The sequence below is a fragment of the Maylandia zebra genome, linkage group LG4 (genome assembly GCF_041146795.1).
Source record: "Maylandia zebra isolate NMK-2024a linkage group LG4, Mzebra_GT3a, whole genome shotgun sequence".
Lineage (NCBI taxonomy): Eukaryota > Metazoa > Chordata > Actinopteri > Cichliformes > Cichlidae > Maylandia > Maylandia zebra.
In genome coordinates, this window is record NC_135170.1 from 11,511,754 (window position 1) to 11,536,703 (window position 24,950).

General features: G+C 44.1%; 2 protein-coding genes across 3 annotated transcripts; both read right to left on the reverse strand.

Moving 5' to 3' along the window:
* Positions 1-273: 273 nt before the first annotated feature.
* On the reverse strand, positions 274-5,669 carry gsg1 (germ cell associated 1). Its single transcript, XM_004563022.4, has 5 exons — positions 5,375-5,669; positions 2,648-2,695; positions 2,395-2,559; positions 2,178-2,289; positions 274-1,329 (listed from the first exon to the last, which is right to left on the reverse strand). Exons 1-5 carry the CDS (start codon positions 5,667-5,669, stop codon positions 849-851), a joined length of 1,101 nt encoding a protein of 366 aa, XP_004563079.2. The 3' UTR covers positions 274-848.
* A 3,908-nt stretch (positions 5,670-9,577) lies between these two features.
* On the reverse strand, positions 9,578-24,846 carry tcf20 (transcription factor 20). Of its 2 annotated transcripts, none has more exons than XM_004563024.5 (6): positions 24,313-24,846; positions 13,929-22,355; positions 13,575-13,668; positions 13,394-13,443; positions 13,123-13,223; positions 9,578-11,192 (listed from the first exon to the last, which is right to left on the reverse strand). In XM_004563024.5, the coding sequence occupies exons 2-5, from the start codon at positions 21,132-21,134 to the stop codon at positions 13,164-13,166; spliced, it is 7,410 nt and encodes a 2,469-aa protein (XP_004563081.1). In that variant the 5' UTR covers positions 21,135-22,355; positions 24,313-24,846; the 3' UTR covers positions 9,578-11,192; positions 13,123-13,163. The 2 variants fall into 2 exon arrangements, with proteins under 2 accessions (XP_004563081.1, XP_004563080.1); XM_004563023.5 differs by having other exon boundaries at positions 13,380-13,443.
* Positions 24,847-24,950: the final 104 nt, after the last annotated feature.

Below are 24,950 nucleotides of genomic sequence, written 5' to 3' on the forward strand. Positions count from 1 at the left end.
TTTTATTTTTCTTCTCCAGTTGTCATGACATGGATTTCTTAATTAACTACACTGGCTCACAAAGTGAAGGTTGATATACATTTTATACATAATGAGGAGTTTCTGTATTATGCTCAGTCTTTATCCACATGTTCTTCATTTAAATAACAGACATTGCAGATTGTAAATAACAAATGAATACACTGGTTTATGAATCACTAAAATGTTATTTTCTAACAAAAGCAGTCCAAAGGAAACACATCAAATGTTAAAATTTTATTATGTTCTAAAAAAAATGTTTATTTTACAAATATTCAAATATTCTGATTAAATAAATTAATAAATACAAAAAAGTTGTGTAATCTTATAATAATAATAATGGATTGCATTTATATAGCGGTTTTCTAGGCACCCAAAGCGCTTTACAATTCCACTATTCATTCACTCTCACATTCACACACTTATGAAGAAACACGGCAACATCTCACAACAGATGACGTCCATTAGTAACATGAATGGGTTTAGAAGGAAGTAAAGAGAGAGGAAAAACGAAGTATATCTTTAACTGCCTCTGTGTATTAACACAAAATTATCCCCATGTGCTCACAGACGTTATAAAGAAGTGGGCCAAAATTGCTCCACAACAAACAGGAGAATGCAAAACTGTGTTTGCATTTATTTACAACAAGCAGAAAAAGTTAATATTACATATTTTTTCAGTACAGAACTTGTGTTTTCTAACATTGTGTAAATGTGATTGTTACCTATGGGTGCAGGACCTCAAACTGAGAAATGGAGGGAATTTGGGACCATGTTCTATAAAGTTTAATATTCCCAGCACACAGCATTTCTAAGAGAGGTGTAGGTCCTCAGAGGGGGCTGTAGTCCTCTTCCTGCTCGTAATGACTCTCCTGGTGTCTTGGGAGGGTCGTGTGGTAAGAGACGGGTGGTGTAGGTGAGGGAGATGGTGAGGGCAGGGACAGACGGTGAAAAGGTGATCCAGGTGCAGGGTGAGAGGGGGGAGGAGGGAAGGACTTAGAAATCGAGATAGGAAGTGAATGGGAGTGCGTGAGCCTTGGGGTGGGGGCGGAGGGCGGCAATGTTTCCGAAGGGGGGGCATAGTAGGGAGACAAGTGGGAGATCCGAGGAGGAGACAGGGGACAGGTGAGGTTGGAGGCAGGATTTGGTGGTGTGTAGTAAGGAGCAGGTGGCAGAAGTCCCATAAAGTTAAAGCTGCAGGGGTTGAGGTCAGAGGCACGCCTGGGACCCACCATCAGGACCTTTTTGGTATAGTTGTTCAGGGTGGAGACACCTGCAGCCATGCAGATGGTGAAGCCAAGCCAGGCCACACTGTTGGAGGCAGAGGAGGAGAAACAGAAACGGCATCACAAACGTTTCACAACGTTTTGTTTTTTCACAAGTAGTAATATTATTCCGAGTAGCTTTTTGGTGCCCTACTACCATCTTGGATTGTTAACTTCAACTTGGAAGTTGGACTTAAAGGGAAAACTCAGAAACTCTGACTTTTATACTATTTATACTGGACAAGTGGAAAAGAAGAATTGGCAGGCCTAAAGCAGATAAACAGTATCTGAAAGTCATGTCCTTAAAAAATGACACAGGACTTTGCTATATTGTATTTCTACATAGAATATACACATATTGTATCCTATGTATGTTGGAATCCGTTGCAATAAATTGATGCACCTATTTCCTAAATAAAATATATAAAGAAATGAGGGATGACTCAAGACTTTTGCACAGTACTGTGTCTCTAAAACGCATCAAGCAACTGTGTGTTTGCAGAAGAACTTATTTCCAGAAGCTGAGAGTTGTAAAACTGTCGTTTTAAGTGGGCAAATGATTTGAGGGCATTTCAGTAGCGTGACAAGCTGGAGGGACTTGATCCCCAGCTGATTGAGAGGTCCCACAAAGAATCCCAAACAAACAGCTCAAGGAATTTGGTGTGGAAAAAAATTGGTCTGATTCACATAAGAGCCAGGAAAAGAATGTTTATTCTCCTGTTTTCATCCCCAAAACAAGAATTTTAGTCAGTCAGACAAGCACTTAGCAATAGACATGAGGAATAGATTATCATCATACCAGTATGGTCTGAGTCAGAGAGGGAACAACTAATTGGGCTGAACCACTGTGATCTTCTACATCTTCTACGTAATATAAATGGTTAAAGAACTCACTAGAATGCCCAGGAGTACCCGTAACTATGTGGCTTGAAGTCTTCTGGTCCCATCGAGGCAGTGGTCTGAAACACCTGCATGAACATCATGTGACCGACCATCCCGAGCAGACCTGAGAGGACAAAACGAGGAAATGTAACAACCTGGTCACTCTGTCAGTGTTTCTGCGGTGTTAACAGAAGTCACTCTGATTTGACTATGCATCTAAATATTGTACCTCCCAGGACTGTGAAGACAGCTGCAAAAGCATTGAGCAGCTGGCCCCAGTGCTGCGTAGAGGGAAACCAGGCCCTGATACACAGCTGCACGGACAGCAGTATGCAGCTGATTAACAGCAGACCGATATTCACGAGCTCCATTGACAGCGACAGCCAAAGCATTGCTGTAGAAGGAGGAGGAGAGGCTGAGAGAGGGGACAGATGAGGGAACGGATTTCAAACGACACTGCGGGAGAAACCGCAAAACTTTACCTTTTTCAGATCCTGGGGGGAGTGTGTAAAAGCCTCGACACTTTTCCTCTAGAAATCAGAAGAAAACATGAGAAGAGTTTGCTCTGGAAATGTTTTATGTAAGACCCATTGCAGCATTGTCTCTCCCCAAAATCCGCCAGCCCCTGCGTAATTACTCTCAGTGTAAATAAACACTGCAATCGAATTACTGTGTGAGAAACCAGATTTGAGATGACCGTTTGCATGAGTGCTGTAATGGCCTGAGTTAACCTGGTGATAGGAGATTAAAAGATTAGCTCAGATCTCGAAAGATTGTGGCTACAGGGTCACACATTGAGACTGTTGTGTTTTCCATTTTTATAACATTAGATTAGATTAGATTCATTTCAATATTGCCGCATTTTGTTTCCACCAATCAAACGGGCCGTGCGTTAAAAACAGTAGCAACGTGTGCCAGTAGTGGGTTAAGCCTCTTTGTAGCCTGTTTATCTAATTGTTTACATGGCAGCTGAAATAATTAGAGTACCATATGGCTCTACACCGAGGTGGCCCTGAAAGTACAGCATACGGAGACTTAAGAAAAACAGATGCAAATAAAGGGGGAGAAATGAGGAACAGATTTTCACTAACTTGAACACGCATGTGCAAAGTGCATTAAGAAAAACACAGTAATGAACACACACAGCCGCGTGCTCGTGGCCTTCATCACTCTGCGCTCCCCTCTGTGTTGTTATAGGTTTTCTTCATTTGCTTTGTTTGATTTTTATCTTTGGATTGGTGCTCAGAGCTCCCAAGGACACCGCGCCGCACTTGCTTTGAATTATTTTTGAATTTCAGTCGTGTAAAAAAGAAAGTGCAAACTCTTTCTATTCTACGGTGTTATGTGTCAGGACATAATTATAAGTAAACAGCATCCTCACATCCGTAGGAGGTTGTAAAAAACACGTGACTTATTACACTGATATTATTTATTAAACCAACACTAAGGCTAAATGCCTTCCTTACTGATTTCATTGGAATTAAGAGAGTAGAGAATGATAATCAAACGCACTTAATTAACCGATCATCAGTGAGTGTGAGCACCTCTGTAAAAGCAGTTTTGGAGGACTGCTGATCTGGAGCAGTCAGGTGTGTTAATACAGTGATAAGGAGGAAAGACATCAATGATCCTAGAGAAGTTACTGCCCATCAATCTGGGTTATAAGGTCATTTCTAAACAATCTGAAAACAGAAGGGACCCAAGAGTCTATCCCAGCTGCCACAGGGTCACAGGGCTAACACAGACAGTAAACCATTCAACGTCACATTTGTTATGAACAATTTAGAACCAACCAGTTAACCTAACCCCACTAACTGCATGTCTTTGGTCTGTGGGAAGAAGCCAAAGTTCCTGTAGAGAACCCACACAGACACTGGGAGAACATGCTCCACACAGAAAAGGCCTGGGCGAGATTGTGGATTTGAGTCCTGCTGTGAGGTGACAGCCCTGACTGCAACCCCTTTTTAAACTAAGCGCTCTCTGTCTAATATTCACACACACGTTAATACTAATAGGAGCAACTCAGAGTTCATTATCTTGCCCACACGTATGCAGACTGAAGGAGTCAGGAATCGAACCACAAATTAGTAAATGACTAATATGAAGGTTGCAGATGACCTGATCTACTTCCTGAGCCACACGCCTCTCCAAGGAGTGGGCTCAGATCATCCAACGCTCAAAGAAATTGAAAACCCCCCCAAAGTGCTCTATCTCAGACTCTACAGGCCCCAGTTAGCATGTTAAATATTAAAGTTCATGACAGCATGATTAGAAAATAACTGAACAAGTACGGCTTGTTTGGATGGGCTGCTAGGAGAAAGCCTTTTCTCTCTCAACACTTGATTTACTCTGTTGCAGACATGGTAACAGATAGCTGGAGACCACGAGATTAGGGTGCATGCACAGCTCGCGTATTGTAATGTGGAGTTTTACTTAATTAACCATATATGTCAGTTGAATTTTTGAAGGGGCTTATCGTAAATATTGATAATCATCCTTCAAATCTGCTGCAGATCAGCTGCAAATGAGACGGTGAATACCCGGTCGATGTTTGTGAATCCTATCAATCTTTCTCTCTCCGGGTTTTAATCCATAATTGAGTCATGCTGTTGAAGTCTAAATCTCGGCTAGCAGAACATAAACACAGATGATAATCCTCTTTGTGCCGAGCGCCCACCCAAATACAGTCACAATCGCACACGTACAAACACACCTGAGTCCTCACTTCACATTACCACCTTGCACTTCCTCTCTTCCTGTCACCCATTTCGGTGTCTAATGCTGGACTAAGGATTCCTTTCGCTTCCTGTTTCTGGGCAGATGTTTGGCTAACCTTGTTTGGCTACTCACCACGCAGTTTAATCATCAAGTATGATCAGGGCGTGCTTATAAAAAACCTTCCGGTGATACTGATTGAATGTTACAAGCATCACTAGATAAATTAGAGAGGAGCATCGGTGCTTATTTTTAGCTTCTTTGTCCAAATCCAGTGCTCTCTCATTCATTAGTGCCTATTCCTGTTAATCCCCTTCAGGGTCAGCGGTGCCACGTCTGGGCTTTTGTAAGAAACTGAGCAACTTTGTCCTTTGACTCTCCATTGTGGTCAGTAAGGACTTCTGTTTGACTTTTGTTTTTACTTTACACAACAGAAATCAATCACAATATTCTGGGCTTGTCACATTTCTACCCACTCCCCTCTTTTCTCTCACCCCACTCATCTATGTAGATGTTCTCCTCACAGATGATGAACAGTCCGGTGTGAAAGTTGGGGAAGACAAAGCGGTCGTCGCCGGTCTCCCAGAAGAACTGAATCCTGGAGGAGTTGGAGACGCCGGGAACGGGGATGCAATTGGTCTGCTTGGTGGGCGAACACAGCGGTTTGGGCACCTTCTGCTTACCCACGCACCAGTAGGAGGACATGAGGGCCGTGGTGCTCAGGAGGAGAGACAAAAATGTCTGGACAAAGGAGAGGCAAGGGGAGCGCATCCGCTGCACGAATGCCATCGCGCGAGGGTTTAAATGAGGGCTTGGGCTGATGGAGGAGAAACAGGGAATGAGACACGATACTGAGACGTGTTTGACTCGATTTAAACAGCAAGTTAAAAAAAAATAATCTTGCAATGTAAATGAAATGCTTCATAAGGGAATCTGTTAAATTTGCTTGACGTCAGGTATAACTCCTGTATGCCACTAAAAATACCAGCAGCCTGTTATTAGTTTCCAAGGAGAAGCGGCTCTACCCAACTGCCTCAGATTAGTGAGGCATTTAAAAGAGAGAGTGAAGGGGGCCTGATTGGTTTTACACTACTAATCACATTTAAAGAATAAAAAGACTGTGACAGAAAATCACACACTGCTGGTAATTGGTGGGAAGACAGACAGCCAAATCAGAGGAGGAAAACGGGTGAAAATAGCTGTCGCTATGGAAGCTCTCCGGGAGACAGATGCTCAAACTAATACGTCTGAGCACTTTGTGTCAAGCGGTGAATTAAAGCGCACTCACCTGCTTCAGCCTCCCTCACTTTGTCCTCAGTTGCATCATCGAGTGAGTGTGGAAGGTGAAAGAGAAACCTGGCTCCCCTCACAGCTCTGCTCTCCCTCTCACTCCTCATGAGATACTGAGAGTGATGGAGGATTTTGGCCGTCACACTGACCTCTGCGAGCAGTGTGTCTGTCAGTCTTTATGATCCGACCCCGGCAGTCAGACACAACTGTGAGCATCACACACACAAGCACACACTCCTCCTCTTTAATCCATCCTTATAAATCCAAAACAGACAACTCTGTTCCATCTGTTTTTATTTTGGTTCCTAGACTCATTTTGATCTATTTCATTCATCTCTCTTGCCTCTCATCTCCACCCTCCTTCAACACTTTCCAGCCTGTAAGTGCAAGCAGCGCTCTGTTCATGTAGAAATCAAAAATGACCTTGAAAACAGTGACAGGGGCTATAGTGCTACCCAGTACTATATGTGTGCACCATAACTCTCTGATTGTAAGACGTGGCTACTCCACTGTGATTGGCTATAGGGGGTCCACTAGACCCCTGAAGGTGTGCAAAGGTTTAATAGCAGAACACTGCTCAAAACATCACACTGCCTCTTCAGGCTTGCATTCTTCCCATATTGCATCCTGGTGCCAGGTTGCAATATGGGAGGAAACACTCACGTGCCCAGACATCCACATGATGGAAAAGAAAAACACATTTTACAGCTGTAACACTAGCGAAGCCATTACGAATATCATCACTGACACTTGACTTCTAGATTAATAACACCACAGTTACATCTTAAATCTTTTATTTATTCCTCATACAGAAATCTAAACAGCAGAGGAAACTAAAATATACTAAATTGATTTATTCAGAACCCAGAACGGCCTGAGGGAGATGGAGGTCAAGGCCCAGCACTTGGCAGGAAGCAGCTCCTGGACATGTGAATGAGAAAAGCCTTTTTTATTTATTTTTTAATATACAGTAGGTCTGGCGTACATTCACATGGACTACTCTATTATGGGTGTGTGGCTACCTCAGCTGGTTTAGAGCGCTCAGCAGAGTCAAACAAGATACGCAGGAGAATCAATAGGTTGGAGACCGAAAGGATTTATGAGCTTTGCCATAAGATCACTTTGCAATCATCATGCTGCTGAAGTCAGTGGATGTAAATTAGAAGAATTGTCACCTCATGTTTGTTATATCAGACTAAGGCAGAGGATTGGTGAGCAGATCCAGAAGCAGCTGGAGGAGAAGCTGTTGCAGGATGAGGTGAAAGATCGAGATAAACTACAGATAAGAGAGATGCATGAAAGAATGCATCCAGAATACCTTAAAGTGCAGACACAAGAGGGAGGTGCAGCCCACCCACAGACACCCACCTTTATTGCATGCTCAGACATGCAGCATGTGCAGTACACGTATATGGGATGGGAGTCAGTTTGTTTCTCTGACCGTCTCCTTCCAGGCCAAGGAGGAGGAGGGGGGAGAAGTTGGGTGATACTGGCAGCATCATGGATGAGGCCTTACGACAACAGATGAAGGAGCAAGAGCGCAAAGATCTGCGAGGAGGCCGACCGGTTGATGAGGAAACTATCTAGAACATATTTCTAAGTAAATAAATAAATAGTTACACATCTAGTTTCCTGCTCTGCTGTTAATGTGGTGTTTTCCTGTCCATGTGCCGAGCAAAAGCCATCCCTGAAAAATACTGCAATGACATGAAAGCTGTCAATTAACACCTCCATAGCTCAAATTACTAATGTCACTCTTTATATTAAAGAATGTGACAACAACGCTGCCAAAGACGGCTCATTTGTGCCCTTGCAGCTAGACTGGGAAAACTCTGGCTTCACTTTCTCAGTCGATAACCACGTTCATGTTGAGGTGAGTGAAACCAGATAACAGAAAGATGGGCTTGATGACAGTACAAGGCCCACACTTATCCTCAAGTATCACCATTTTTTTAAGCTAACTGCTGCATTTCTTTTAGCCTTTAGTCAATTAATTCTATTTATTTGCTAAATTGTCACTTTTAGTATTAAAGCGTTTCAGTTATCAATTATTTTTAATGCTTAATATTTCAATTGTTAGCCTTTAGCTAATGTGAGATATCTTACCCATTGTTTTTAGGTAATATTAACTATTTCAGGGTTTTTTTTAACCATTATTTTATACCAAATCTGAACCACTTATCCTTTAGCTATTGTACGCTATTTTATTCATTATGTTGTAATGTATGCTTAACTACTTTGACCATTTATCCTTTAGCTGCTGTTAGGTATGTTAGCCATTATTGTTAGATCATGCTCTTTCACCATGTTGTACTTGATATATTTTAGCTTATGTAATCATAACCAAAGCATAGCTAAAGCTAGCTCCATTCCACTGTGTTGCATGTCTGTGCTTTTTCAGCTTAATTCACAGAGGTATTTGGGCTTTGATGTTTTTTGTGTAAAATAACCATTGTTATTATCACCACTTTTAGCAAATGTGTACCATTTATCTAGCAACCCAGTATTACCCACTTCACTCAATATTTCCATCTCATATAAACCATTTTAACCTTCAACCCTTTCCCCAGTGTTAGGTATTTTAACTATTTTAGTCACGTAAGAAAAACCTAAATGATGAATGCATACGATTCAACACAGGTGCACTTCATCATACAAAGCAGGTAACTGACATGCCACGCAGTGTGGTTGGACAGTCAGTTTGCTTAAGAAGGTTCTACATGAGCTGAGTGACCTGCAAGTATCTGTGGCAGCCATAAAACAGCCGGTGGAGTTCTCTACATACTAAAGTAAGGTGCTTTCCTTTAATACCTCCTTTAACAGAGGTTACACTAGACTAACCTTTATGAAAGAAGGAAAATAATACCAGCCAAAAATTCATAGCAATACTTTAAATACTCTTGAAAACCACACCCTTTGATTAGCATACTTAGAACTGTTATGAATACTCCACTCCTACACTGAGGGCACCTGGCAATTTTGTAACGTTATAGCAAGGTTTTTTTTTCTTGCTTTATTTGAACATTTCCATCTTGATGGGAGTGGTGTCCCTGAGTGAAAGCGCTCTTATCTACAGGGTATGAGGTGGGGAATAGCTTAATTACTATGAAAAAAACATGCATTAGAAGAATGGACTTCCATCCAGAGTTCAGGAGTCGTATTAAAGCACACAATGGTTCACATGTTTTCCCCCCTTTTGACCAGTCTCCATGTCCAGCAACTGCTGGTGTTAGAAATTACAGTCCCAAACCATTTGAGACATCTTCTAAAACCTGTCTGATTACATCAGTATGCCGCTAAGCTTCACAGTCAACCAAAGTCAAGAAGAAACAAGAAAGGAAGTGTGCATGTGTACAGAAATGACTACAACTAATGTGGTTATTTTCCAAGAACTCACTGAGAACATAAAAGAGATAGAACGGCTGATTTGTAATAAAAGCAGAGAGAAAAATCGGGGGATAACCATGTTAGACGAACTTGAAACAGGCGGGTTTCCCAGAGGAACAGATGTGAAAACAAATATTTCAGGCATAAGAAGAGGAACATACGTGAAGCATTTTTAAGTGTATTCATAATTCATATACATATTGACAGGTTTCTAATACAGCATGGTTTTGATAGTGTAACTGTCTTTCAGCTTGACCTTTTTTTTCTTACAAGAATAACAATAAAAAATGATAAAGACAACACCATGTACGACTCACTTTTAAATTTTTATGGCAATGCTTCTTTTGAATGGATTTTGCATCTCCCGATTAGAATGCTGCCGTGTCACAGAAGTTTGAAACCATTCAAAAGTACTTGGTTAGGCTCGCCCTCGTTCATATGACACCCTCTCCAAAGTTCGCTTCCAAAAATGTCTGACGTCTGTCAGTCGAACGTAACTTTGCACGAACGTCTTACAAACGCGTGCATCCAGTTCCACACCAATAAAACCTCTTCAGTGTCCTGTCCTTCACCTTTTCCCAGCCGGCGTGGTTAAAGATGGCAGACACACTTTAGTCCATAGTGTTATCTGCTCCTCTTACGAGCGTCTGTCCTTCTCTTTGCACATTATGAACTTTTTGTACTTGAAAAATAAGACTGTGTCCATCATTTTTCGTGAATACTATCTGTACCGTAAAAACCCCGGTGATGAAAAATAAGAACACTTTTCAAAAGGACCAAAAAATGGAATCAAAGACCCAGAAGTCAGCATTTTTTCTTTTTTTCAGTTTTTCCACACGCACTCAATTGCTCACTCATACACGACTTTAGAAAGGCAACAGATGTCCGTTCTCCAAGGCAATAATGTCTTTGTGGCAAACATGACCCTGACATTACAGACAACATCACTCTGGTTCCCCCCTCTCCAGGAATGAGGAAAAAAAATCCAATTAATGCGTAGACTGAATATAAAATGAGATACATCCATTTCATTTCCATGAGTAAATACTGATGAGGTTACAAAATAATGAGGACTAAAATAATAACTGTGATCATCCTAATATTATAAAAGGTAAAATACTAATTGTGAGAGGATACAAAGTTCTCTCCTTTCTTGGGTTTATCACCCAACTTGCTCCCAATATGTCAAAGCAAACAAAAGAAAAACAATAGAAAATACAGATGATGATGATAAGCATGAGTTAAACACTTTAAGGGTGTCACTGGAAAATTAAAGTAAGCCTAGAGAGGAAGGTTGTTTCTTTTGTTCTTTATAGCAGAGTTCCTTTAGTTCCTCTGTCAGTCTTGATGTTTTATCTCATCCCACTTCCATCTTTGTAGTCCTTTTCTTGTAGCTCCATGCCCCTGTGTTGCATGTCCATGGGGGGTTTTTTTGTTTTGTTTTTTTTTCTTTTTTCCGGCTTTTAAGTAAAGAGCAACAATTCTCCTAAAAAAAATGATTTTTCTCCCTCCATTGTCTTAAATGTAAATAATGCTGAATCTTGGTGAGAAATTGTACATTCCCTTTTGTTGTCCTCAGCCGCTGATGACAGGCCAGTCTTTTTCACATTTCTCGGTCTTCTATCCCAAACTAACCTAGGAGAGAAAGAAAAAGGCATAATGAAGCAAAAAGGATACGTTGCAGTTTCGAAAAACCTTAGCATGCCAGCAGCGTTGTACAAAACAGAGACGAGAGGCATCAGTTTCCATGAGGACAGGCTGGATTGGAAGTGAGGGGGAGGCAGCGACAGGCACAAGTACAGCCACTAAGGTGAGGTGAGGAGGAGGAGTGCGAGAGCTACATGATTTTTTTTCCCTCAATGCTACTCGAAGAAACCTGCCAACAAAGAGTGGCTGCTGTGTTGCTTTTTGGAATTTAAATGAACAGAGAAGGTATAAACGAGCCAGAGGCAACAAATCCATCCATTAATGAGACAAAAGTGTCTCCACATCTTTTAATAATTAAACAAAAATAAAATGCAGCATGTGTTTGAACGTTTCTGTGGTAACTGAAGCCCTGTGTTGAGGCAGGCTTTCACACTGGAGCTGGTTGCGAGACAACGTAACATTATACACCAACATCCACTTCTACATGATTACATATAGATGACTGCTCCTAGCACACAAGCTCACAATGTGACAACTACGAGGTTTGACCCTTTAAGATCTAGCATAGAATCAAGAGCCAGAGCTTATCTCTATATTCTTACATGCTGTAGTGCCATTTCTGGCAGCATTTCAAGTTGCTATACACCAATACAACCATTATAGCCCAAACTTTAATAATATGTATGCATTAAGCGCATAGTAACTACACAAATTGCAAAAAAGTGCCAAAAAAAAAAATATTGAAAATCGTTTTTGTTTTTACATATATTTCTAGTTAGAGAAATTTAAGAGGCTTATCCCTCAAATATGTAAATACAAAAAGGTTGCACAAAATAGTTTCCAACAACAGGAAATTCATTTTGAGTGTCTTAATAGTTTTATTTTTGAGATACACCAATTTTTATATACTGCAGGAAAAACGAAAATAAATATTATAATGCAAATTTGCAAAAAAAAAAACAAAACAGCATGTGCATCAAAATAAACTATTTAAAGCAGTGCAATTTGATTTCTAAGCATCCCAGAAACTATACAGAAAAGCAAAAAGTCAAACATGACTTTTAAAAACACCAGCATAGGCTTATAAGGCCCTGGAGGTTAAAAAAAAGAAACCTACTTCCAGTTTCGGGCAGGTAATGGCGGACATGCAATAGTTCGCGCTGACGTCCTTTTCCAACGCAGGAAGTGTTACGAACAGCTGATCAGATCGGCAAAGCGTGTTTCTGGAATATTATGTTTTTGCTGCTGCAAGTGCTTTTTATGCAATTTTTGCAAACACCGGTCTTAAAGGGTTAAGAGGCTTTTTTTTAAAGAAACAAGTAAACATGTAAATGGTTTTGGATGAGATCTGACAACGTTTGAAAGGATGAAAATCATTTTAAGAAAAGTAAACAGTATCGCTGTATTTTCTTTGAATTTTGCGTTTAAGGAGACAGACTAATTTTTTAAAGTGTTCTTGAGCATTGGCTGGTTTTATTTACTCATATTCAGTGCAGTTCTTGTGCCTGATTATTCAGACAAATGCTTTTTTTGTGTTTAAGGCACTTAACACTGACCTATGAACCATTCAGACATTAAAAAAGGCAATTTTTAAAATGTATTTTTGGGCACTCTGTTACTAGCAGCCTGTTGCTAAAAAGTGGAATCTGTGCAAAAGTATTTCGAAACATCAACAAGGTGATGAGGTATTAGTCATAAACTCAGGGTGGTGTGCAGTTTGTGCTTTAGGAAATGGAACAAAGAAAGAAGGAAATAAATCAAAAGAACAGAGAAAAGGCGACCATCGTCCAAAGAAAAGCTTTGAATAGAAGAAGAATAAAAGTGGTCGGACTGTATTGCATTGCATCCATTTATCATTTTACCATAGCTCAAGACTTTTGCACACTACTGTATCTTACATATACAGCTGTAAACTTACAGCTCCCAGACTCCTGTGTCTCTTCCTCCTCCCTGTTTCTCTCAGCCTCTCTCTGACTGCTCCAGGTACACTGACTTGGCAGGCCGGATGCTCTGGGTAAACTGAAAGAAGGGAAGGTTGGGGAAAAAAACAAAAACAGGACGAGATAAAAGTGTGAATTAAAGAAGACTGAAGATCCTGAAAGAAATGAGGGGTTCAGGCACTGATTTGGACGTGAAAAGTAAGATATCGCACTGAATTACAAAAAGAAAACGAACCTTTCCTTCTTTACCTTGTGCTTCGGACACCGCAGCGAGAAGTTATCTTCATTCAGAGAGCAATCTGGCAAACAGACAGATTTTCAAGACTCTAAGGACACTGCCATAGACTTTTTTTTTTTTTTTAATCCAACAACAGACTTTCACATCATTTTACTATTTCCAGTGCACTTGTGCAGTAATGCAGACACTCACCTGCTTCAATAGCACATAAGTAGTGGTAGCGAAGTGTACAGCCTTTACTATAGCAGCCCAGGGTTGAGCCAACCATCTCACAGTATGAGCAGGACTGAGAAAAGATGATATAAATACATAAAAACCGTCAGATACAGAAAGACAGATACAATCTGAAAAAACTGATGAGCAAGCACACTTGATATACTGTATAGTACATGATCCACTGCAGTACTGGGTGTCTTATCAACATGCATGTATACGTGTGATTTTATTAAGCAGTGAAACCTACATAAATTTAAATAAAAAGCATAAATTTGTAATTCCCCCCTCCACCTCACCCCACCCCAAAAATGCCAAATATGTACAACTCACTGTTTCTCTGCCGCCATCTAGTGCTTCCTGCAGGCCATACAGTCTCCCATTGACAAGGTACACTCCACTGGTCCACACTATACATCCTTCATGGACCCACAGCTCCTCTGGATCCATGGGCATCTGAGGCAGTTGTGCCAGCTGTGCCAAGGGTCCCAGGGAATCCAAGGCCGGTGGAGGGGGCTGGAACGGCAGGGAGGCCTTACTGTTGGCTGGCACCATTCTGGGGGAATCCTCACTCGACTTGTGTCTCCTTTTAAAACGGGGATGCGAGGTCAGCTTTCTGTGCTGAGGTCGCTGCTGAGCTTCATCTGCAGGCTGCTGTTTCGGCGGCTGCTGCTGGTCGGTTTCAAGGTCTGGCTCTCTCTTAAGCTCAGGGATAGGTCTGATATCCAGATTCATATCCCAGGTTAGAGAGGTTTTAATGGCAGCGGACGAGGAGGAGGAGGAGGAAGAGGAAGAAGAAGAGGCAGCGTTACTGTGCTTGTCAGCCACATGCGTCATCATTTCCTCCCTCCCAGCTGGAGAAGCAGTTCTGACTGTAGTGTTAAGAGAAGCAGGGTTTGAATCCAGATTGAAGGCATAGTCGCTCTCAGATGAGGGCTTGGTAAACTGAGCATCTTGTGTTTGTGTGTCTTGGATTGTAGTCAAAGGGTTTGAGCTCACGTCTGAATTTGGTCCTGTTTTGTTTGTGCCTGTGGTTGCCTGACATTGCCTGACCTGGGGCTGATTCTTGGGGAGCTTTGCAGCATATTCAGCTGGGTAGAAAGGCCCGTAGAGATCTCCGAGGTGTTTGTAATTTGCCCATTTCTGACACAGGCAACACAGCAGGCGGCCGGAGTGATTGGTCTCCGTAATCACAGGGCCTGAAACAACATAGCCAGATGAAGGAAGTGCTTTTCCTGACTGAAGTGTAGTTTCCACCTCGTCCGTCTCCCGTTTCTCTGATTCTCTGTCTCTCCTAGATAACTGGGAGGAAAGAGCCGAGGTCAGGAGGCATTCAATTCCACTCCCACCAGCTTTCCCTCCAACTGCGCTGCGCTCTCCTTTCATCTTGTCCTCCTCAGCGTTCACAATGGTGCACACCGCCCCTATCTCTGGTACTTTTTTCTCCACGTGTATGTGGGGAACAAACAAGCCCTTTCTGTTAGGATCTGCAAAAGCTCTATTTGCGCCTAAAGGTGTATCTGGATCGTCTTTGGCCACTGAGGGCGTTGCCGCTGCCGCTCCTCGCCGCCTCCTCCTCTGCCGCCCTCTTGCTTCCAGGGGCTCGTCTTCATCTTTGACGCCTCTGCGTCTTCGCCGCACAGGTTTGACCTCGATCTCCGGCTGGGTGTCCTCGCTCTCGACGTCCACCTTCACTACCTGGGTTAACACAGGTGGGGCCAGCGGAGGAGTGGTTTTACTGTCTGGCAGAGGGGGTGCTGGCGGGGCTGTTGTGGTTGTTGTTGTTGTTGTTGTTGTGCTGCTGCTGCTGTTGGTAGTCTGCATTGTTGGTGGAGTTGTGGGAGCAGCTGTAGCTGGAATGGCCGGTGCTGGAGGAGTGCTCAAAGTTGCATTCTGTGTTTGGACTTGAGACTGAGCGCTAGCTTGTGTTTGGACTTGGTTTTGGGCCCGTTTTTGTTTATTCACACTCCCAACAGGCCTGCCTTTTTTCTTGCCAGATGGGAAATAGCCTTTAGGCACAACACTCTCTAGCGGCTTTGAATCTTGTGGTGACAGACTGGACCTACCGGAGGACATCTGATGCTGCCTGTTGAGCATGTGCCCTTGAGCCTGGCCGTGGTGGGGCGGAGTGGTGCCATAGTAGTCGCTGCCAGGATAATCATCAAATCCCATGCCAGATTCTTGAAGTTTCTGTCGAAGAAGGTTAGCGGCAGACTGCTCTCCTCTCCTCGTCTCAAGCTGCTGGTACGTGTTGGTGAAATGCTGAATGTCTGACAGGGCAGACGAAGATGGAGGTGGGGAACCCTGAACCGGGCGAGGAAGAGGTGGAGGAGGAGGCAGTGGTCCGAGCAAAGCAAAATCCTCCTTGTCGCCAGATGCCGATGCCACAGCAGCACCTAATCCAAAGTCAAAGTCCTGTTGTTTGAGGGGCTGAGACGTCTGGTGGGGATCGCATGGGTAAGCTGATGGAGGTAGAGGCCCAGTTTCGTCAACGCCTCTAAAGGGAATCATGTCGTTTAATGAGTGACTTTCATCCATGTAACTATCGTCCCCTCCTGGAACCCTGGGGAAATGTGGCAAGTCTTGGTCCTGCGAGTCATTAAATGTTGGTATTTCGGAGTGAGAGAAGCCTGGGTAATGATTTGACTCATCATCAGTATGGCCTGCTGGCTTTTTAATATTTGGTGTGATTTTCTGCACTATTGCCTCTAGTTTCAAACCACGTCCTTTTCTGGGAGGCAAAGCCTTAGTGTTGCCACTGGATGGAGACAGAGGTTGGGAATAGGTGCTGTCTCTTGGCAGAGGGGATGAGAGCCTGGGACATGGAATATCTGAACTGGATGAGTCATCTTCGTTGTGATGGCCAAGCTCAGACTGGGCCCCAGGAGAGTGATGTGAATTTGTGGCGGCCCTCTGTTGAGACACATCCTGGAGTTGCCTTTTGGCGGGAATGGGAGAGATAAAAGAGCGAACTCTCCTCCGTAATATTAGCGGATTTGTGTCTCCGGAGCCCCCGGCTTTGGTCTGATGCTGCACCTGTGGCTGGGTGGAATTCACGTCAGCAGGAGACTTGGTGGAGCTGGGTGGAGGAGGTGGGCAGGGATGTTTGGCTTCTTCTGTGGCTACTCTGGAGACCTCAGGTTCGGCGGCATTTTGGCCGTGAGGCATCTGCGGCAGAACGGGGCCGTGTGAAACAGGAGTTGGAGGAAGGAGAGGGGGAGGTGGTGGGGGAGGAGGAGGAGGAGGAGGAGGCTGCGCTCTGAAGTAGTCCCCCTCCATCATTCGAACACCTTCTCTTCCGGAGTGTGTCGACTCCCACATTTTCATGTCATAGTAGGCGCTTTGATGATGGAGGGAAGGTTTGCCAGCGTGCGTTTCACTTGGCATGTCAGTTTGAGAGATCATCCTCTGTCTCTGCTCTGACTGGCTGACTTTATGTCTTCCAGGGGACAAGCTGGGCTGCATCATCATCTCCTTGGTGGGCCTGCTCATCGCTTTTACCCAGTCACTCATTTCATGGTGATGAGGTGGGCCGTGAGGGTGAGGATACATTTGAAGCTTAGATGCAGCTTGAGCTGAAGGGGACAGACTGTGGTATGGATGATGGGAGGGAAAATGAGGATTGCTGCGTGACATCATATTGCCCTCTCTTGAATCTCCATATCGATATCCAGGAAATGTGCTGCTGCTGCCAGCTGACAGATCAACGCCGTGAAGGTACGGCTGATGCCTTGACGGCGAAGTTAAAGGATTAGTGTTCATAGGATGAGAAGGCAAGGGGGGAATATCAACATTACTTCGCCTATAGGGGTCAGCATTCATTACAACTGATGAATGGATCGACTTGGAATGATACTCCGTGTCTGCCTCATTAGCCCCACCACTTCCTTGCTGCTCAGTTTGCAAATTTGGAGCTTCCACCCCAGTCTCTTTTGATGCAGTTTCCATTTTCATTACTTGTTTCTCTCCCGTATCCTTTTTAGTTAGATCACTGGCTGCTGCTGCTGGAGAGGAAAATGGCTGTTGAATCACAGAAGCTCCACTCTGACTTTTCTCCCGCTCTCTCTCTCTGTCGCTCTCTCTGTCCCTCTCTGGTGTGCTGCGTCGGTTTGGCGACACATCACAAATGACAGAGCGTCGCTCTGATGGGGCTAATATGCAGCCTGATGATTTCTGAGGCTCAGTTTGACCACCGCTGCCGGTTAGTGGCTCTGGCTCTTGCAAAAGGAGCTCCTGCACAGCAGAGGATGGAGTGGAGACATTAGATAAGGCTTTTCTTGGTGGTAGAGAGTAGTCAGCTAAGTTTATGTGTTTTGTTGCTGCTTGCTGAGACTCGGCCTGTGGTAAATGGCCCTGGGACACACCCACCTCTGTTTTCTCAGCATTTTGCATAATCTTAGCGTTTGACATTTCTGACTTCACTGAGGACTGAGGCTCTGTGGTAAAATCAGGCTCGCTTCCATGCCGCTGGCTTTGGGGTTTTCCAGCGCTACCCATTTGAGCTGAACCCTCAGTTGCTCCACTCTGCATTCTCATACCTTCAGCCATGCCATATGATGGGTGTCTGGACTGAAACTGCTGATGAACTTGAAGATGTGAAGAAAATGCCTGTTCTGGTCTCCCATAGCGACGATCTAAATTGTAACCTTGAAGGACCTCTTGCAAAAGGCTTGGGAATTGCTGAAGCTGTGCATTCTCCTCGAGACCTTTAGCCCCTGATCCCTGGCCTCGCTTCACCAAAGCCTCTGCTACAGAACCACTGTCTTTCTGATGCACAGGTCCGAAACTAGGTTGTGACTGTTGGTATCCTAAATATCTTGGATTTGAATCCATCACACCCACTGGGCCAGGCCTCCCTTTGTTCTTCAAGGATAAATCTGAGCCATATGTTGATTCAGGGTAGCCATACTTATGCGGGCCAGACTGGGAAGGATTATGAGGCCGTCCGAAGTTTGATTTCTGGTAATGGGATGAATACAGACTGAGGTCTACGCCTTCATCGCCATTATGACTGCTCGACTCTCTTAAATAAGAGTGTGAGTGTTTCTCTTCTATACAGTTGTCCTGGGGATTCTTGCTTTTTTCTGTGAGACTTCCCTCAGACCGAGCGGAAACAATCACTCCAACACTACTGGCGTTGTGCTGCTCCTCAGACGTGTGCTTTTCTTCCCTCTCGTTACTGTGTAATCTGGATGTGGAGTGAACCCTATTCTCTTTGTCCTGTCCATTTTGTGTATCGACTTCCCCATCCCGCTGCATTTGGCTGCTGCCTTTCACGGTTTTATCAGCTACACCGTCGCTTTCGTTTTTAATGACTTCATTTTTAATTTCTAGTGTCTTCTTATTGCCACCTCTGCGGTCATTGTATGCTGCCCCAGACTCTGGGACACAGTTTGGCTGAGGGGGAATACTGGAGGAAGTGGATGAGGAAACTGGAGGCATCGGATGTGAGCTTGGGCCAGTCTCTGACGACTGATACACAAAGGATGGAGATGACGATGAAGCAGGAATATGAGCTTCATTTGCCTTCGCTTCAGAGGCAACTGGATCCTTTGATGAATCAGAGGTGATTACTTTGACATTTGATGTTTGTCCAGTCTGTGGTTGGCTTTGGCTCTGTGACTGAGGGTGAGAGCCAGCTGCTTCAGATCCACTGCTTGCACCGCTCATCTGCCTCACTCTCCCATGTTCCCCCTCAGAAAACTGCTCCTCTCGCTCCACCTTGGTTCCTGAGGAGCCTTCGACTGACAACAATGAGGAGTCTTCATCCACCCCGACATCTATGCTGGCTCCATCTCCGGCCCCTACTGCACTTCCATCTTTGACCGTGCTGGTGCTCGAGGCTGCGCTTGCATTGCGACTCCTCGGCTGTGATGGGAGCACGCTATACGTCGCCTGTTGCATCTGTCCGCTTTCTTTCTTCTTAGGTGAAAGCACTGTGTCAGTAAGGACCATGTGCTGAACTGTGTTTGGTAAATTGGCTACTTGTGAGCTCAAGGCATTAAGACTATTCAAGCCGGCATCCTGCATTCTGTCAACTGAAGAGGATGAATAAACAGAAGAACCTTCGTCTCGGGATCCAATTCCCGTGCCTAGCCCCATTTTACTGCGGCCTGTTGGAGGGAGATTGCTCCCTCCGGCTGCACTCATGCTGTGAGGTTTATGACTGCCACTGCTACCACAACTACTGATGCTGCTATTAGAGTTGGGTGTGGGACTTAACTGAGGCATAGTCTGCAGTAATCTACCATGACCATGGCTGCTACGAGGGTTTGATGTAGGAGGATGTGAAGGACCATGACCTGAGGGGGTTCCATGTGCCTCTGAGACACCCATCAAAGGGGAAGGAGAGGAGCTACAGCTGGGGGAGTGCACTGCCGATGCAGCTGGAGAGGGATTGGAAATTGGGCTAAAGTTTTGGTTAATTTGAGTTTGTTGCGCATTGGGATGCATTGGAGATTTGGTTATTTCTTGGGATGCTGGCTGAGGTATACTGGGATTGGAGGCCTGATGATGTTTAGCATATACAGAGCCTGGAGACTGGCCCTGCATCTTGAGAGGTGTGTCATAACCTATCCCTAAATTGTGCTGCGAGTTGCGGTGCTGTAGTGTGGCTTGCTTGTGAAGTGAATGTGTCTGTGGGGAATATCCAGGATAATTTGAAGCATGGTAACTTTGTTGAACATTCTCCATTGGCCCCACATTGTTAGCAGCAACTGAACTAGAGACTGAATTTGAACTGGAGTTGACACTGGGAGAACTGTTGACTTTGGGATCGAACCCAGCGCTGGCAGCCCCGTCGAGATATCTCTGTGGAGGGGGGCTGTACATTCCTGATGACCCCGTGGATGCGCCACCCTGGGGAGAGTAGTGCGGGTACTGATGGGTCATTCTATGTCCAGAGTGTGGATAGCTCCTATGCTGCTGTCCATGATGGATAGCTGGGAAGGTTTGCCCATGCTGGCGGTGCTGCATCTGAGAACCTGGCACTGGCTGCATTGCAGGGTTCTGACTCATATTATACTGATGAGAGGGAGAGAACGCTCCAGTACCTCCTCCTGAACCAGCACTAGAGGCATAGTCTACTGGATATGGCGACATCAGGCCAGATGACGGTGCAGAGCTAGATCCGGGATGCCGGTACTGGTGAGGTATATGTCCATCAATATTGGGGTACCCAAAACCGTAGCCCATACCTCCCCTTCTGTGCCTGTCCTTTCCACCCACTGGAAAATAGTAATCCATGGTCTCTTTCCTGTAAGGGTTATTACTGCTGCCACTGTGAATGTTACCCTGTGTTGGTGTTGGCTCCACAGCTCCTCTGTTTCTAGCACTGTAAACAAGCATGTGGCTGGCTTGACTTGGGTGGTGATGGCCTCTGTGCAGGCTCTGCTGGTGCATCCCTGCATAATCATCTGTCATCCTCGGGGATATCTGGGGCTCTGCTGGCTGTGGGGGATAGGGAGGTACGCCTCCACCCCTCCCACTGAACCCAGGGGGGAGAGAGGGGGGAACTGGACTGTTAGGAAAATTCTGCATTGTTCAGAAAACTAAAATATCTGTTAGTGTTTATATCAGGGAATGATTCCGATCAGAAACTGGAAGGCTTATGACAGTATGAATAAATGACAAAGAGAGAGTCTACGGCCTGTCAGGAAAAGAAAGAAATGCTTTTGAAATCCACCAAAGAGCAAAGCAATACATATACACATACATATATGTATATATTGCAGCTGTAATAATCACTTTTGTAGTGCCAGCAGTGGATCGGGAGGTTAAACTTAGGATGACATCTCCAGTTTTGGAAAAAGGTCAAACTGCAAAAACTGTACTTTTTAAATGTGAACGTGTACTTTCCAACGGGGGAAAAATGTTCACTTAACAGCTGGGTCTTAGAAAACAGATTCTTCTTTAAGATTTATGTCGTGAAGCAGCTTTCTACTTCAAAAAAAAATTAGAAGATTGAGCAGTCATTCCCATGAAGCTGAAGCAGTTTGGCACCGAACAGGCAAAAGATATGGATGATTGCCACATCACCATGTGAGTTTTTCAACCTTAAATGTCTTTACGCATATGAACTCCACACTAATAACAGCTCAAGCAGGCAGAGTTATTTCTGGGTTTAAACGGTGTTACGATCCAACACGGTCTTGCAAAATGGAAAAAAACAAAAAAACAAAAAAATATCTCATTAAAACCATCGAGATTGTGCTCCGTCGCGGCGATCCTTCAGTTCGTCAAAGCGTGTAAGACTGCTGGGACTTGACTCACACCTGTGTGAGACAAAAACTCCAGTAATGGAATCAAGTGGTCTGAATCAAGACCCTCACTCAACATCATCCCAGAGGCGAACGCTCCATGGATATATTCACATCGGCTCTTGGATACAGAGTCCAACTCTTTTTCAGGCGTTCGTTTTCTCGGTCTCTCCTTTTTGGATTTCCTTTTTTAGTTTTTTGCAACTGCATGCAATCATCTGGACTGTAGAAGTATTTGATCCCTATATAGTGACCGTTCTCTCCTTGCCTCCACACATCTTGATGCTTTCCTGTGTCTTCAGCACTTAGCCATCTTACCTTTGTTTTTTTCTGTCAACCATCATTTAATTCTACCTAGTTCCATGGCAACAGTTTTCCAAAAGGAGGGTAATCCATTTATTCCACTTCAGGTTGAGTCAATTCATGCTCCTGTTTTCTGTTTCTCTTCAGTATTTCCATGCAGATGTGTTCATTTCCCATGAACTGCTGACCAGAAAAAAACCTGTTGTCAAAAAAAAAAAAGAAAAGATAAATCAAATGCGTGCAGATGTAATGCGCCAACATTTATTAAATATACCTCCTGCTAAAGCTCTGTTGTCGTAGGTAAATATTTATAACTAGCAGTGCACTGATTGCTCACAGGGCAATAGCAAAGTGCATTTTGGGCTAATTGACAGTTTTATACTTATATATTGCATATATTACTTTATTAATTAATTAACTGCAACGACTCAGTGGTAAATACAACATATACGTAACACTAACAAAAAAAAAACCCCTCATACTTTATTTTCAAATGATTGATCTGGGGTCACATATTATCTCAGCATTTCTCATAAGTGCACTTTATTTTCCAGTCAGCCGCATAAATATTACGCTGCACTATTGCAAATGCATTTGCAAAAAAGGGCAATAATCTAAACATGACTTAATGTTGCACAAGCAATCTCATTCAACTTCTGTCTTCTCTACTTAAAAGGCTTTCTGGTCTCGTATCATCGCTTCTCTTTTATCATTCTCTGCGAGTACAGCTTTTACTTTGGTCCACACTTTAACAATGCATGCTTAAGGCGTCTCTTGTGACTGATAAACAGACTTGGTGGCTGAAAGGAGGGTAATCAACAGTCTCTGAGTGAGGCAACAAAATACTCATCCTCACAGGTAAACAACCAACCCTGTGGAGTCAAGACAGAAGCAGTCCATCTGTCCTCTTTTTAAAATGAGAAAAGGAGACCATTAACCTTAATGTGCTTAACTTGTTTTTAAAGGATTTAATTGTTATGGGTGATAATTAAAGGGATGATGCCACCTTTATGGGGTTAGTGCCTTTAATTGTCATGTGTGACATAAGCCTCAATTGTATGTCTCTAATACACTGTAAAATTGTTAATGGCCCTAAAACAACTTTGGATGGCTTCTCCCACTGTGGGGACTTTAACTGAGCAACATTATTGGGCATCACTAGAAGCTGCAAGAAAAACATGACAATGAGCAGGGACCATGTGAGGTTGCAAAACAAACCGATCACACCGTGTCAATCGGACTGAGTCAAACCACACAGCACCATCAAACAGGTCTGATCAAATGCTCCGACGGTCACAGTTAAGGTACACCGGCGATGCAGAGCAACAGCTAAAGTTAGGTGGAGACACTTGGTTTCCATCCTTCTGTGAGCTCACGCTTAGGTTATGGACAGATTATTAATTAATCAAAGCAGCTCGCCGAGCACGACCAGGCGGCAGCATTCATAACACAGAGAGCAGTGCAGCAGCAGCAATAATAAAAACTGGCTCAGTGCAGTCTGTCAGCAAGTCAATCAGCTGCATGGCTGCCTAATTGATACGCAGACGCAATGTTTTTGCAGATAATTATCAAACGCTAGCTCCGTTTTATCTGGACAATTTGTCGTCTCAGACTGCCATCAACAAAACACAGGCTTTTGCACCACAACCTTAGTGGCTATATTAGCCAGTAGCAAGGTATACGCATTACAATTAGCCTTTTAGTGCTGCCTCTTTTTTTCTTTTTAGCTCCTTTAGGTTAGCGTTAGCAACAATACCTCAAATGCTGCATATTAAAATTGTAAGCTAGCCGCATATGTTGAGAGCTAGCTAAGCTAGAACCTCCAGTTAGCATTGTAGCAAGGCAGCTAATTTGCGTTTCTTGCATTTAAGACCCTGCACAAAAGAGTAGTTACAGCAGGCTAAAGGAACAGGGGCAGCCAAGCAGCGTTTAGCCACAAATAGAGAAGTGATTAGGTGCAGATGTTCCCCCCTCACATTATTCAGTGGGGCTGTGAGTAAATGGGTTAGCTAGCATAAATAAGAGACCTGGTGTGGGCACTGCAACAGAAAAATTGCCGTCACGCAGTCAGATATTTTTCTTGAATAAACAGAGCTAACGTTTGCCAGGGAGAGGCAAGTCACTCAGAGACAGGCTAGCTAACACACTGTAGATACCTGAAAACGTAGCAATACAGGCCCCTCGAAGAGTGAAAGGCTGTTTTGTGACAATCCCGCTGCTGTGGCAGGAAACCCCAGTCTAGAGTCGACTCCTCCGCCGCTTTTCCCTCAGCGCTTTTGAGTCCAGACAACCCCGACCAGCGGCGGCGAAGTCGGGGGCCCCGTCACGACACTTAGATCCCGGGCCTTTCTTCCGATCCCCCCTTTTTTCTTTTGTCCTCACCTCCAAAAAATGATGAGAGCGGAGCACAATCGGGGTGCCTGTGGGTCCCGTAACCAGCGAGGTCCATACACCCCCGCCCCCTCCCCTCTTGTTCCCTCGCCTCTCGCTCTCTCTCTCCCCCCCTCTTTCACACACCGCTTAGGTGATTCCACCTATCTCGAAGTAAAATTAAACACATTGCCCTCGCACGAGCCTCCATCAGCACGCGAAGCTTTCAGACGTCAGTTTCCGTCACTAAATTGCATTTGCATGCCTTCATCAGTAGCTCGACTCATTCGTTTTCCTGTTGGACTACTGTTTTTTTCCCCTTCTTCTTGCAACAGAAAGACCGCCTTAAAAATGCATACACACTCATATTCCTGCACCCCCTCCCTCATCTCTCTCCATCACATCCCTCCCTCCCTGCCTCCCT

Bases quoted from the DNA above. Each gene is read 5' to 3' on its own strand.
- gsg1 (XM_004563022.4), bottom strand. From the start codon at position 5,669: ATGGCATTCGTGCAGCGGATGCGCTCCCCTTGCCTCTCCTTTGTCCAG. The intron at 2,696-5,374 runs GTGAGAGAAAAG...TCTGATTTCTAG, and splicing joins CATCTACATAGATGAGTGGG to AGGAAAAGTGTCGAGGCTTT. The intron at 2,560-2,647 runs GTAAAGTTTTGC...CTCCTTCTACAG, and splicing joins CCCCCCAGGATCTGAAAAAG to CAATGCTTTGGCTGTCGCTG.
- tcf20 (XM_004563023.5), bottom strand. From the start codon at position 21,134: ATGCAGAATTTTCCTAACAGTCCAGTTCCCCCCTCTCTCCCCCCTGGG. The intron at 13,669-13,928 runs GTGAGTTGTACA...ATCTTTTCTCAG, and splicing joins TAGATGGCGGCAGAGAAACA to TCCTGCTCATACTGTGAGAT. The intron at 13,444-13,574 runs GTGAGTGTCTGC...TCTGTTTGCCAG, and splicing joins CTTATGTGCTATTGAAGCAG to ATTGCTCTCTGAATGAAGAT.